The sequence below is a fragment of the Myotis daubentonii genome, chromosome 15 (genome assembly GCF_963259705.1).
Source record: "Myotis daubentonii chromosome 15, mMyoDau2.1, whole genome shotgun sequence".
In the NCBI taxonomy this organism is placed as follows: domain Eukaryota; kingdom Metazoa; phylum Chordata; class Mammalia; order Chiroptera; family Vespertilionidae; genus Myotis; species Myotis daubentonii.
The window spans coordinates 3,484,755-3,498,123 of NC_081854.1; the positions used below are offsets into that span (position 1 = coordinate 3,484,755).

At 53.0% G+C, this 13,369-nt stretch overlaps 2 protein-coding genes and 1 long non-coding RNA gene across 4 annotated transcripts; 1 reads left to right on the forward strand and 2 right to left on the reverse strand.

The window, feature by feature from the left end:
* Positions 1-648: 648 nt before the first annotated feature.
* RPS9 (ribosomal protein S9) lies at positions 649-4,777 on the reverse strand. Its single transcript, XM_059665791.1, has 5 exons — positions 4,637-4,777; positions 4,251-4,366; positions 3,849-3,971; positions 1,938-2,124; positions 649-897 (listed from the first exon to the last, which is right to left on the reverse strand). Exons 2-5 carry the CDS (start codon positions 4,345-4,347, stop codon positions 720-722), a joined length of 585 nt encoding a protein of 194 aa, XP_059521774.1. The 5' UTR covers positions 4,348-4,366; positions 4,637-4,777; the 3' UTR covers positions 649-719.
* Positions 4,778-6,143: 1,366 nt separating this feature from the next.
* On the forward strand, positions 6,144-11,118 carry LOC132216533 (uncharacterized). Its single transcript, XR_009448766.1, has 2 exons — positions 6,144-6,357; positions 11,088-11,118. It is a non-coding gene; the product is annotated as an uncharacterized LOC132216533 (long non-coding RNA).
* Positions 8,305-13,108, reverse strand: TSEN34 (tRNA splicing endonuclease subunit 34). 2 transcript variants are annotated; one of them, XM_059665796.1, is made up of 5 exons: positions 12,868-13,108; positions 12,011-12,257; positions 11,588-11,837; positions 11,184-11,441; positions 8,305-8,801 (listed from the first exon to the last, which is right to left on the reverse strand). In XM_059665796.1, the coding sequence occupies exons 2-5, from the start codon at positions 12,251-12,253 to the stop codon at positions 8,614-8,616; spliced, it is 939 nt and encodes a 312-aa protein (XP_059521779.1). In that variant the 5' UTR covers positions 12,254-12,257; positions 12,868-13,108; the 3' UTR covers positions 8,305-8,613. The 2 variants fall into 2 exon arrangements, with proteins under 2 accessions (XP_059521779.1, XP_059521780.1); XM_059665797.1 differs by having other exon boundaries at positions 11,594-11,837; positions 12,868-13,107.
* Between the last annotated feature and the right edge of the window lie 261 nt (positions 13,109-13,369).

Below are 13,369 nucleotides of genomic sequence, written 5' to 3' on the forward strand. Positions count from 1 at the left end.
CATCACTGGCCTACAGACCAAAGGGTCCCGGGTTTGTTTCCAGGCAAGGGCATATACCTGGCTGGGGCTTGTGCAGGAGGCAACTAATCAATGTTTGTCCTTCCCTCTCTCCCTAAAAATAAAATTCAAAAATACCCTCAGGCAAGGATTAACAAAAAATTTGCTTGCCAATAGTTATCAAGTTTTGATTCAAAGAACCTCCCTGTTATAGCCTTGGTCTCCCTGCTGTGGTGAATGTTTTGTCCACTAGTGCAGGCCCCACCTTAGGACAAGGACTGGCACCTACAGGCTGTCACAAGTGCCTACAGTGGTGGCTTCAGCAGCCACACTAACAGTGGACAGACAGCTCAGCATGGCTCCTAGCGAGGATGACAGGCAGATTCATGAAGCATCCCCAATTTTTTGATGAACAGCAACTAGACTTTAGGGGGTGATGACTTTGTCGTGCGTATGGATGTTGAATTGTGTTTTACACCAGAAATAAAAGCCCACACGGATGTGACCAAACCAGGCTAGCCAGGCCCCGTGCAGAAAGCAACATTTGACAGGTGTGAACTAGCTCTAAGTAACCTGGTGAAGAACCCAGGCCACGCTTTTCCCAGCTACAGACTATGTTCGGAGCAGGGAGGGAAAGAGATCACCATAGAGACCAGTTCAAAGTGTTTTATTATCTGAATGGAAAACTAGACACTCTGTCAGTCCAGGGGGGTTGAGGGGACCTAATCCTCCTCCTCGTCATCACCGGCTCCAGCCCCACCCTGGCCCTTCTTGGCGTTCTTCCTCTTCACGCGGCCTGGGCGGCCACCCCCGTATGGAGACCGGAGGGAGAAGTCGATGTGCTTCTGAGAGTCCAGACGGACAATGAAGGACGGGATGTTCACCACCTGCTTGCGGACCCTGGAGGGGGGAATGGCAGGTCAAGGGGGAGTAGGACCCCACACCGGACAAGACACTACTCTCCTCACTTGTGCCTCAAGCTGACAGGTTTGGCATTTACAGCTGCGCTCACACAGCTAAGCTGGCCGGGCCTCCTGACCCTATGGCCTCCGGGTCCATCTAATCTAACCCGTACAGATACTCTGTGACATGAGCTTCTCTTATTTCACACAACAGGGAGATTCAGAGGTAACCACACAAGGCCACAAAGCCAATGAGGTGAGGTGGCAGTGTATAAATCCGAGATCTGACCTTCCAAAATTCTGAATAGTGCCAGACACGGAGCTTCGTTTTCCTGCAGTTTCACTGCCCTGGAAGCAGCAGCCAGAGGCTGGGCTCTATGAGGTCATTTCCAACAAGAAATGTGACTGAGGCTCTAGCCCGTGGGTCATCGCAGGGCTGGGGAAGGGCTTAGGCAGCAATTCCATAAATCAGCATCCTGGCCACTTACTGCATAGCTCCCCGAGTGGTGCCAATTTACAGAAAGGGCAAGACCCACTGCCCTGACTGCTGTCTTCACTGCACCAGCCGCCACCCTGAGCCAGCATCTGCACGCACCAGACCCTGGACTGTGGTCCATTAGCCAAGTTAATACCCCCTGTGCAAGAATCCAAGAGGACCAGGGTCTGGAACAACTTCAGAGTGGGCCCGGGATCCAGCTGAGCCCACCCAAGCAAACTGAGGCCCAATGACTTCTCTCTCAACTGGGGGCACCAGAGCTGTTACCTGTCCAGCTGCCTGCATGCCTGGCAGAGGCCTTCGCAAGGTGTACGGCTAAAGCCGCAGTGACCCTTGCGCTGGGCTATGTGGGGGTGAGGCGGCCCCAGCTCCCCACAAGCTGTTTGTAGGGGTCACTCTGTACCCTCAAGGTGAGCTCACACCTTTGTCACCTCCGAGGGCTGCACAGGAGACAGGGACAGCAGGCTTAGTGAGAGCAACCTTCAGAAGGGATGAGGGTGGCAGGGGGCTGAGGGATTCAGGGAGCCTGGCATAGGTGGTACCTGATGTGACGCTGGCGGATCAGCACACGGGCATGGTGGATGGACTTGGCCAAGCCCAGCTTGAAGACCTGGGTCTGCAGGCGCCTCTCCAAGAAATCCTCGATCTTCAGGCCCAAGATGTAATCCAGCTTCATCTTGCCCTCGTCCAGCACCCCAATGCGGACCAGCCGCCGCAGCAGGGCATTGCCTGGTAAGGGGGAGGAAGCATGAGCGATGATTCTGGCTGAGCTCACACTTGATAAGTGCAAGTCCTCCACCCCGTGCTGACCATGCTGGTGGGACATCAGTGCAAGTATGAGCTAATTCTGACATAGGAGTCAACATGCCAGCCACCATGTGACTGGTGTGACCCTCACACAACCCTAAGGCAGGTCCCTATGGCTGCATCCATCTCACCAGGGAGGGCAGGTGACCACATACAGCTATGTCCTCATCTGGAAAAGGAGAGCCTTCCTCAGAGTTGTCAGGAAGGAAAAGGACAACCCACTGAAAGGGCTCAGCATCCACCTGCAAGACTAAGGGCGGCTGTTATCAAACTATGACTCCCAGGACAAAGCTAACATCCTGGAGTTAAGAAAGCCCTACCAGCTTCACAGCACAGGCCTATAGCTAATTAGCACCTTAATACGGAGATAAAAGCCCAAAACTTTCGTCCTTGGAAAGGTTTAGCTTCACTTCTCCCCCTCCCTTTCCTGTGGCTAAATAAATGGCTTCATTTACTAGAAAGTGAAGGTGCTGACTTCCCCTTGCAATTTCTATTTCTACCCTGGAAAAACCACAATCCTTGGACACCTACAGATCACCTGTCATCTCTGCCACATGACTGTCATCTAACTACAGCTTTGAGTAAGTTTCACTGTGACTAGCTCTGAGTCCTGAGACCAGAACCAGCAGTGGCCTGCTCCTTACAACCTCTGGGATTAAGTCTCACCCAATACCAGTGTCACTGGGAAAAGAGATTCTGAACTTTCATGAGACTGTCAAACGGAGGCCTCTCTCACCATTTGTTCTTACAGATATCAGTAGCCACCCTTATGAGGTGCTGTGCAGGTTAAAGAACACATATGTTGATCTTAGAAAAAAGCACTTAGCCAATCCTCATAAAACATCAGCTATTTTAATATTATTGCCACCTTACAATCTAAGAGGTACTATTAAAATTTGGGCCCTAACCAGTTTGGCTCAGTGGATAGAGCCTTGGCCTGCGGACCAAAGGGTCCGAGGTTCGATTCTGGTTGCAGGCCCATTCCCAGGAGGGAGTGTGCAGGAGGCAGCTGACTGATGTTTCTCTCTCATCAATGTTTCTAACTCTCTACCCCTCTCTCTTCCTCTCTGTAAAAAGTCAATAAAAAATATATTTAAAAAATTGGGGTGTGATCGTGTCCATCTTCCACCTTCCCATCTCAAAGTAGAAAATTAAGATCTTGAGCAAGAGTCTAAATGTCTTCCCTGTGACATCCCCAAGTCCTCTCCTGTTCAGGCCTTTGCTAAAGCTCACCTGAATGCCCCTGACCGCCTTATTTAAGCAGGCAAATGCACACAGCCAAGTCCCCCTCCCTGCAGTCACCATTAGAAATTTCACTGTCTATCCCCACTAGAACCATGTCACATTATATACATACACACACACACACACACACACACACACACACACAGCTATAGCCAGGTGCCCCAGCTTGGCGGGCACTATTGATTTTGGTCAACAGTAAACTAACCTCCATTATCACTCATAAGGGACAGTGTAGGGATTTGTATCCAGAGCCACTTCTCCACGCCCGGCCCCCTCCCACGTTCCCATTAAACGCCAAGGACCACTTATTCCACTTTAACGCTCTGACCACTGGACAGGCACGCCTAGAAGAACCGCAGGGGCCCCGCACCTCATGGCTGCCCTGTGGGCTCCCCACACACCTTCAAACAAACGCCGCTGGTCTTTCTCGTCCAGCGTCAGCAGCTCCCGGGCAGCCTTGCGGATCTTGGCCAGGGTGAATTTGACCCTCCAGACCTCACGTTTGTTTCGGAGCCCATACTCTCCTGCAAAAAAAAAAAAAAAAAAAAAAAAAAGGTGGGGGAGGGGATGAGAAGAGTAGGAGTTAATGGGCGAACAGACTGTCCCCACGGACTAGTGCCAAAGCTGGATTGGTGGCTCCGGGGTGCATAAAATCCTCCCAAACCACTAAATGTTCTGAACTATGGGGAGAAGAATGGGGACACACCGCGGAGACCTAGAACAGACCGAGCACGTGGCCGGCCTCACCCACGCGTTCGCCTCCCCCCGACCCCAGAAGCCGAACCCCTGCCCTGGCCCCTCACCGATCAGCTTCAGCTCTTGGTCGAGGCGGGACTTCTCGAAGGGTCTCCGCGGGGTCACATAGGTCTTGCGACAAACCCAACTGCGGGCCACGGGCATGTTGGCGGCGCTGCTCCGCCTGCGCAGGAGAGAAACGTGGTGGTGAAGAACGCGCTTGGCGCCTGCGCGGTCCCACGACTACGCTAGAATCCCGTGGCGCCCAGAGAAGATCTCGCGATAACCGGCCCCAAAACTTCCAGAACCGCCTTCACTCCACAAACGTGTCGCCGTCCTGTCCAGCCATCCTCATCTCACCGCCCGCCCTAACCTCTTCACTGTTTTTATCCGAGTTTAAAAGGCCCGCAAGGCCTCACAACCCACACCAGAACCAGGAAGCACGGTAACCCACCTAACCCAAGCGCGGACCCGGCTGAGAAAGAGGAGCGCACGCGCCCCTGCCGCGCTTTTATAGCAACGCCGCCGTCTCGTGACGTCATCGCGCACGGCGCCCGCCTGCACCAATCAGAAGAGGCGTTGTCGGGCTGTGGAGACGGGAGGCGGGGCTTTAATAAACCGGGGCCGGTGGCTCTCGGCCTGACAGGGACTCGGGGCACCGACAACTCCGGAAGTGGGGCCCTTCTTCCGCCCCCTGGTGGTGCCCTAAGTCCCGCCTGCTGGCCTCCGGGTCGGTGTAATGCCGGAGGCGTTGCCGCCGCCCTCTTTAGACCTCAGCCGGCTCCCTCTCGGGGGTCTCACAGCTTCTTCCAGAAGATTCTCCGTGGATTCGGTGAACAATGAAGTCGTTCTTTCCTCAGAACAACGTCACCCCGAAGCCAGCGGCTCCGGCTGCCTCCGGACGGCCGCCCTCCCGCAGCGGCGCCAGGATTTGCTCCGCACGGTGCAACCGGGAATGCACAGCCCCTCTGCTCACGGAGCTTCGAGTCTCAGGGGAACGGAAAAAAATAGGAAATTGAAGGAAGTAAATCCCTTCGGAGCGGGAACCATGAAGAAAATATAAATTACTAATAATGACTGAGGGGAAATGGTACTTCCCATAGGATGGCTCCGGCGGACTCTGAGGAGGGGGCGTTTTTTGTGTGTTTTTTTAAACGTAAGACCCAAGGATAAAAAAGCTTTGTGCCTATTTTTTTTTTCTTCTAATTTTCTGTGGATTTTTAGAAATGAAAGAAGACAGACATCGACTTGGCATGCTCTCGCTGGTTGATTCCGCCTGTGCCCGGGGCGGGGATGGGACCGGCAGCCCTGGCGCTTCAGGACGAGGCTCTAAGGTGCCTCTTTCCCCCAAGATAGCAATTTCTTTTTTATTTTTAATTTTTTTAATCCTCACCCGAGAATATTTTTCCATACACTCACCCTGACTAGGGTCCCTGGTCGCTGCCAGGGAGGAGCCTGCAACCTAAGTACATGCCTTGACTGGAATCGAACCCAGGACCCCGTGGTCCACAGGCCGCCGCTCTATCCGCTGAGCCAAACAGGCGAGGGCAGCAGTTCCTATTCTGAGGTTGGGTCCCAGGACCGGGTGACTGTTAGGCAACCTCTCCCTGCATAGTCTGCTCCACCGTGACACCATTTGTCACCTGGAGGAATTGGCGGTTTTTTTTCTCTCCTTTGCCCACATCTTAACCTCGGGGTTATTTTCTCTGGTCCTTTTCTCCCTGGAATAGTCCCATTCACACCATAGGGCTTTGCTTGTCGTTGTTAGATTATGTTTATTGAGCTCTTTAAATGTGCTAGGTTTTGGGCCAAACACTGGGTTTTAAGGATTCTAGTGGCCCATGATGGTATTAAAAATAATAGGTGGCATTCTGAAATGCTTACTGCACAGGAAGCACTGTTCTAAGAATTTTACATGAATTAATATATTTAATCCTCAATACATGTTTACATTGCCCGGCCTCATTAAGGAGCACTAATACTGTTATCAATCGTATTTCACAGAGACCGTCTGGAGGCACCAAAAGATGGTTATAGAATATGTGCAAGACTGCACAATGTGGAAATAAGTGAAAACAAGCAAAGGATATTTATTCAGAGTGAGAGCATCAATCACCATCACTTGCATTTTAGCAGACTCCAAGGCAGGCAGAAGGGTTTTCTAGTGCAAAAAAGGTACAGTTTTATTTTTTGTTTTGTTTTTTAAATATTTTTAAGTTATTACATGTGTGTCCTTATCCCCACGTTACCCCCTACCCTCCCCCCCCCACACACACACACACACTCTGTTGTTGTTTTCTTTAATGTTTTTATTGATTTCAGAGAGGAACAGCAAGGGAGAGAGTAACATCAATGATGAGAGTCATTGATTGGCTGCCTGCTGTGCCGCCCTCCTCCCCCTTACTGCAACCCAGGCATGTGCCCTGATCAGGAATCAGCCAGGATCTCTTGGTTCCTGGATGGACCCTCATCCACTGAGCCACACCAGGTGTGCCCTGATTGGAGGTTGTTGGCCTGGGCAAAGCTGGAGGTGGGCTATTTTCATGTGTGCTATCTGAAAATATTTTTTTATTGATTTCAGAGAGGAAGGGAGAGGGAGAGAGATAGAAACATCAATGAGAGAGAATCATTGATTGGCTGCCTCCTGCATGCCCCCTACTGGGGATGGAGCGTGCAACCTGAGCATGTGCCCTTCATCAGAATCGAACCCTGGACCCTTCAGTCCATAGGCCGATGCTCTATCCACTGAGCCAAACCAGCCAGGGCTTGGCTTTCTCTTGATCTTAAATTGGAACCAGGGACAAAAATTAGGGAAGCTATCGGTTTCTAATCAAGTCCTGGCCCTGGCACTGTTACAGGGATCATTGTTTCATCCATCTGCCCACCCACCCGTCCCATGGATAAAGCGTCCGCCCATGAACTGAAGGGTCTGGGGTTTGTTTTTAGTCAAGGGCACATGCCCGTGTTGCGGGCTCCATCCCCAGTAGGGGGTGTGCAAGAGGCAGCCAATCAATGATTCTCTCTCATCACTGATGTTTCTCTCTCTCCCTCTCCCTTCCCCTCTGAAATCAATGAAAATTTATTTAAAAAATAATAATAAAGGAGCTAGAATATAAATGTATGCTATTCCAGAAGACCCAAGAGCATTTCCTGAGATTCTCCTCCCCTTTCTAAACCCCTGTTCTGAAACAACATTCACCTCCTTCTTCTCTTCATGCATTTTTTTTTTATTTACATACTAGAGGCCCAGTGCACAAAATTCATGCATGGGGGTCGGGGGAGTGTCCCTCAGCCCAGCCTGCACCCTCTCACAATCCAGGATGCTGCATGCACCAGTGACCATACTTTTCATGCAGGTCAAAGACATCTTGCTGTTGTATGGGCAGCTACATTTTTTTGCCCTGATTATAAAAAGTATATAACATGATCCTTCTGAAGCAGTAGTACCATTTTCCGCATCTTATGGGTGGAAAAACTGAAGCAGAGAGAAGTTAAGTAATTGGCTTTGTCACAGTTATAAGTGTCAGAATCAGGGCTGACCACAAAATGTGCAAGCCAGAGGCCATGCAGGTCATCGCTGCATCATCCTGTTTTTTCAGTGTTAGAGTAGCCTTGCCAGGTTTTAATTTTTAAATCTAAGAGACTGTTCCCAATATGTAGGGTAGGGTCCCTAGGCCTGGCTGGTGATCAGGGCCATTGGTGGGGTGACTGGTGGATGGGGCGCCCGCTGGCCAGCCCCTCCCCCCGCCCCCCATTGCCACTGCTGCCGGTTGCCTCCCTCTGGGGTGGAGAGGTAGTCACTCAATTCAGGAGCTTCCCCTGGTGGTCAGTGCACATCATAACAACTAGTTGTTCTGCTGTTCAGTCAATTTGCATATTGGGGTTTTATTATATAGGATGCATGTGAAATGTTTCATTAAAATATTTTCAAAAGGAAGTTTAACACAGTGGGAATAGCTCAGACTTTATTCAGAGTCAGAAAGACCAGGTTTTAAAACCCAGCCCTGTTACTTACTAGCTGTGTGACTTTGGGCAAGTCATTTCCCCTCCTCCAGATTTTTGCTCATGCAAATGGCCACACTCCCCAGGACTGTCCTAAGGATTCAAATCACAAACTCCACATTTATTCAACAAGTTTATTGAGATCTCTTGGGACCTGAGCCCTGTAGAAAACAGAGATGAATCAAACTGAGTCTTCACTCTCAAGAAGCTCACAGTTTGGAAACAAGTAACTACAAAAACAACACAGCCTGTAAGTGCTTTGAAACATGGAGGGACACAAGGAGGATGTAGTGTTTATAAATCTGGAACCAAAAACTAGCCGTAGGCAGAGGTAGGACAGTGTTCTCGTCTCCCACACAGAGATGAACTTGGGACCAGGTAGAAAGGCTCTCGCCCCAGACACAGCCGCGCCCTGTAAGTCTCCGGCGCTCACTGCAGGCTGGCCCACTGCAGGGAGGTGTAGACCACCTTACCGTCCGGCTGCGGAGAGCAGAGGAGCAGCGTCTTCCTGACGCTGGTTCCCAGGCGGCCGGCAGACACCAGGTCCTGGAGGGGGATGGGGTCCCCAGGAGCCCAGCACTGGGCGATGTAGTGGGCATGGAAGCGGAGCGGGTCACCTGGGTGAGGAAGGGAGGCATGCAGCGGTTTCCAGTGGCACAGGCTGGGGGACACCGGACTGCCCGCCGATGGGAGGCAGGGAGTCCTTTTAGCAAACACTAATTTTTTTTTTTTTTTATCCTCACCTGAGTCTATTTTTTCCATTGCTTTTCAGAAGGAGTGGAAGGGAGGGACGGGGGGGAGAGAAACATCAACCGGTCGTCTCCACCACATACGCCAACCTGGGAGTCGAACCCAAAACCCAGTACTTGTCCTCGAGACCCTTTGATGTGCAGCCGATGCTCTAACCACTGAGAAACACCAGCTAGGGCCACTGTATTTTTAAAATAGATCCCTTAGCTCTGGCTGGTGTGGCTCAGTTGGCTGGAGCATAATCCCATATATCAAAAGGTGGAGGGTTTGATTCCAGTCAGGGCATATATGGGAGGCAGCAGATCAATGTTTCTCTCACAGTGATGTGTTTGTTTGTTTTTGTTTGTCTTTTGTTAATGCTCACCAGGAGATATTTTTCCATTGATTTTTTTGTAGGAAGAGTGGAGGAGAGAGGGAAAGACAGTGAGAGACATCGGTGTCAATTGGTTGCCTCCTGCACGAGCCCTGACCAGGGCCCAGGCCAGGGAGGAGCCTGCCACCAACGTACCTTCCCTTGACCGGAATCCTTCTGTCTACAGGCCTACATTCTATCCACTGAACAAAACTGGCTCGGGCTGTTTGTTTCTTCTCTCTCTCACTCTCTCTCTTCCCCTTCCCTGCTCTAAAATAAATTTTAAAGATTAAAATATAACACCCTGGCTGGTGCGTTCAATGGTTAGAGCACTGGCCTGTGCACCACTGAAGAGTCTCAGGTTCAATTACCTGGCAAGGGCACATACCTGGTTGCAGGTTTGATCCCCAACCCTGGTCAGGGTGCATGCGGGAGGCAACCAATCAATGTCTCTCTCACAGTGATTTCTTTGTTTCTCTCTTTCTGTCTCACCCCTCGCTCCTTTCCACTCTCTCTAAAATAAAATAGGTGGTGGGCACACGGTGAAATATAGATCTTGTAACATAGAAACCCACACCTGAAACCTATGTGATCATGTCAACCAATGTCACCCCAGTAAGTTTAATAAAAATAAAAAGTACAGCGGCACTAAAATCTACCTACGTACATCACCTAGTGCTAAGACTCTCCCCTCAGCTGCGGAAGACTTAGTGGGCAGTCTCCAATCAATAGCTGAGCTCTGACTACCTTATCAGAAAGTTACATCTTTTCACATTCTTAGGGGGAACAAAAAGGGTGATATTTTGCAGACTTATTTCTTTAACCTTTATTTTTTAATATTTTCATTTATTGATTGATTTGAGAGATTAAGATTTATTGTCCCTCTTATTTATGCATTGATTGATTGATTGATTCTTGTATGTACCCTGACCCCGAAAACCTTGGAGTACTGGGACAGTGCTCTAACCAACTGAACTACACAGCCAGGGCCTAATTTTTTTAAATTTTTAGTTACATAATAGAGGTACCCTTACTACAAAATCAAAAATTAAGTGATTCATCAAGTCCCTTTACCTATACCTGATGCAAATTCCCTTCCACAGGTAACCACTGTAGTTGGGCTGGAGTACATCCTTTCATGCCTTTTCTACTTTCTTGATAGGATTCTTAGTCCACTTGGTACTCCATTTTATTCTAAGTTCTTCTCATAGTCTTTCACTAGAGCCACAATCTTTACGGCTACTTAAATAATGTGTATATAACTGTATAACAATATAAAACGTGAATTACTAAACATGTTTTCTACAAGCTATTCCTTTTTTCTCTCTTTGGTCATTTTTATTGACTTTTTTTTTTTTTACAGAGAGAAGCATCGACCTGTCATTCCACACATTCATGTATCCATTGGTTGACTCATGTTATGTGCCCTGATTCAGGATCAAACCCACAACCATAGCTCATTGGGAGGATGCTCCAACCAACTGAGCCTCCAGGCCAGCGCACTCCCTTTGGTCATTTTTACAATAAATGTGCATGGACCTCTATCAGTCTGACAACTAATGGTGCTTCTCATACAGCTACCAGTGATGTTTAACTTATTAATCATCATCCTGATTATTATCTAACTTTTGAATACTGTAAAAAAAAAAACCCTGCAATTAATATTTCTTATGTTTGATATCCCTATCTAAGTATTTTTAAGTGAAACTTCTGGATGGAAGTATTAATAAAATTTACTATCCTGTCCCCCAAATAAGCTTGGGGGGGTCCCAAGTGTCTCCTGTCCTTCCATGTGTTTCAGACGCTGAGAAAATGAGACCAAAAAAAAGAAAAAGGCAGAACTGCGGTGGGCCTGTGAAGAAAGGGCCAGCAACCGGAGGCCCCGGGCCAAACTCACCAGGATAGACCAGGAAGTCGCCCCCGAACTTGCCAGCCGCGCTGAGAAAGAAGCCGCGCTCCCACAGGTCTCTGTAGATGCTGTAGCGCAGCTCATGGGCCGGGCGGCCGGCGTGGGGCCAGTCCTGGGACTGCACGCGCCAGTCCAGGGGCCGGGCCTTGATGGGCCGAGGCCTCGCCGTGGCCAGCTGGACGAGCAGGGCAGACCTGGGCAGGGGGGCCGCCTCCTCGGAAGGCCCTGGCTGGGGACAGGAGGAGCCTGCGGGAGGTGAACCCCAGAGTTTGGTGAATCCAAGACGGAAGGTCTTCCTCCCATCCCCGAGGGAGACCCAAGCCCTAGAGTCCCAGCCAGAATTCCCCAAAGATCTCCCCTCTCCTCCCCCAGGTCCCCGGCTCCACTCCCACCCGCACCTGCTTCCTCCTGCTCTCCAGGAGCCTGGCTCACACCGGCCTCATTCTCCGCGGCTGCTGGGTTCTCCCTGGCCGCCTGGCTCTCGCTGGTCCCGGGGCCCCGGTCCAGCTTCTGCTTCTTGGCCGCCTGGCCCTCTGCGATCTTCTCCAGGAGCTCCTGGCGGCGGGTCTCGCGGGCCTCGGCCGCCAGGGCGCTTTGCTCCTGGAAGCCCTGCTCCTGCTGGCGCTTGAAGGATGCCAGAGCCTGGGGAGTAAACTTAGCTGGAACCTCGGGACCCAGGTATGTCCTCCCCTAGGAAGCCCGACTCCCCGAGCCCCCCCGGCCTTAGGGCCGAACCCGGAGATCCCAGGTGCCCGCCCCCACCCCATCCCACCCGCACCGGTCCAGGGAGTTCGCCCCGCAGCCTGCCCCCTTACCAGGCTGTGTTGGCGGGGATCCGGGCGCGGGGCGCTGACCAGGGTCACGGCGCCGATCTCGGCCAGGAGCCGCGCCTCCTCCGGCATCAGCAGCAGCGGGAGGCCCAGGCGCGAGTTCTGGCGGGGCCCGCGGGGCAGGGCGCCCACCGTGCGGCCCCCGACTCCCAGGCGCTCCCGCAGCGCCTGCACCGCCTCGGCCCCCCACACCAGGGAGCGGCCGTTCGCCACCTCCACCACCAGCATCCTCCTGCGGGATCCGGGGCACCGTGGTCACCGACAGAGCCGCTCGGAGCGACCCCACCGCCTCGGGGGTCCCGGCCAAGCGCCGCCCCTGGGCCTCCGGGGGCGGAGCCTCGCTCCCGCCGCGTTCGCCACCTGCCGAGCCGGAGGGCCAGGCCCCGCCCCCTGGCGCCGGGCTCCGCCCCTCGCCGAGCCGCCGGAATCAACATTCGGTCCCGGCCAACATTCGCGCCTCCGGGCCCCCGCGCCCCCAGAAAAGCCTCCGAGCGGAGCCACGCCCCTTTCGGGAGGCCCATTTGCACCGGCCTCTCGCGAAGCGGGCGTCTCCCTTCGGCCGTTCCCGTCAGGTGCCGGGACATCCCGAGGCCGAGGCCACGCCCGATCCGGATGCCTCGGAACTTGGCTCCTTTCACGCACGAGGCCCCGCCCCTTTCCGAACGTAAGCAGTTCGGTGTTCGGTCGTCTCCAGCTCCAGTCAACCCGCAGCCTGAGGCCCCGCCCCCTCCTGCCGCCAGCGAACCCCCTATAGGGGAGTCCCCGCCCCAGGACCGAACCCCACGGCCGGAGGCCCCGCCCCCTGGGCGCCCGCCGTCGGTTCTCCGCTCGAACAGGCTCACCCCACTCGTGGGCGCGCGCTCCGCCGCCTCGCTTGCCTTCAGAATGTGGCGGCGTCCTCCGATGGAACCAGCTGGTCACCGCGTAAACACCAGCTCCCAGCGCCGGCGGGGCCGCCCCCTAGGAGCGCACCACACGCGGCTTCCTCCACCGCCGCCCCATGCGGACCCCCTGCGTCAATTTCGTCACGCCGCCACCTCAGCGAAGCGGGAAGCCTGGGACCCGCCCCGCAGGACCGTAGCCCCGCCTCCCCCTGAAGTGAAACACCTTAGCCCCGCCCCCCGAGACGCACCTCCCTAACCTGAGGCGTATTACCCTGGCTCCGCCCTCCTCGGCTGACGCAGCCTGGGGCCCCGCCCCTTTACGTCTGGACTCTGTCGGCCTGGCCCCCTGAGAATGTCCTGTTACCGCCTCTTTCCTGTGGTCTAAGCCTGTGGCCCCGCCTCCCTAAACGTGAGACTCCGCCCATCAGCCAATCCAGTTCACTTGCACCCAACTATCTCC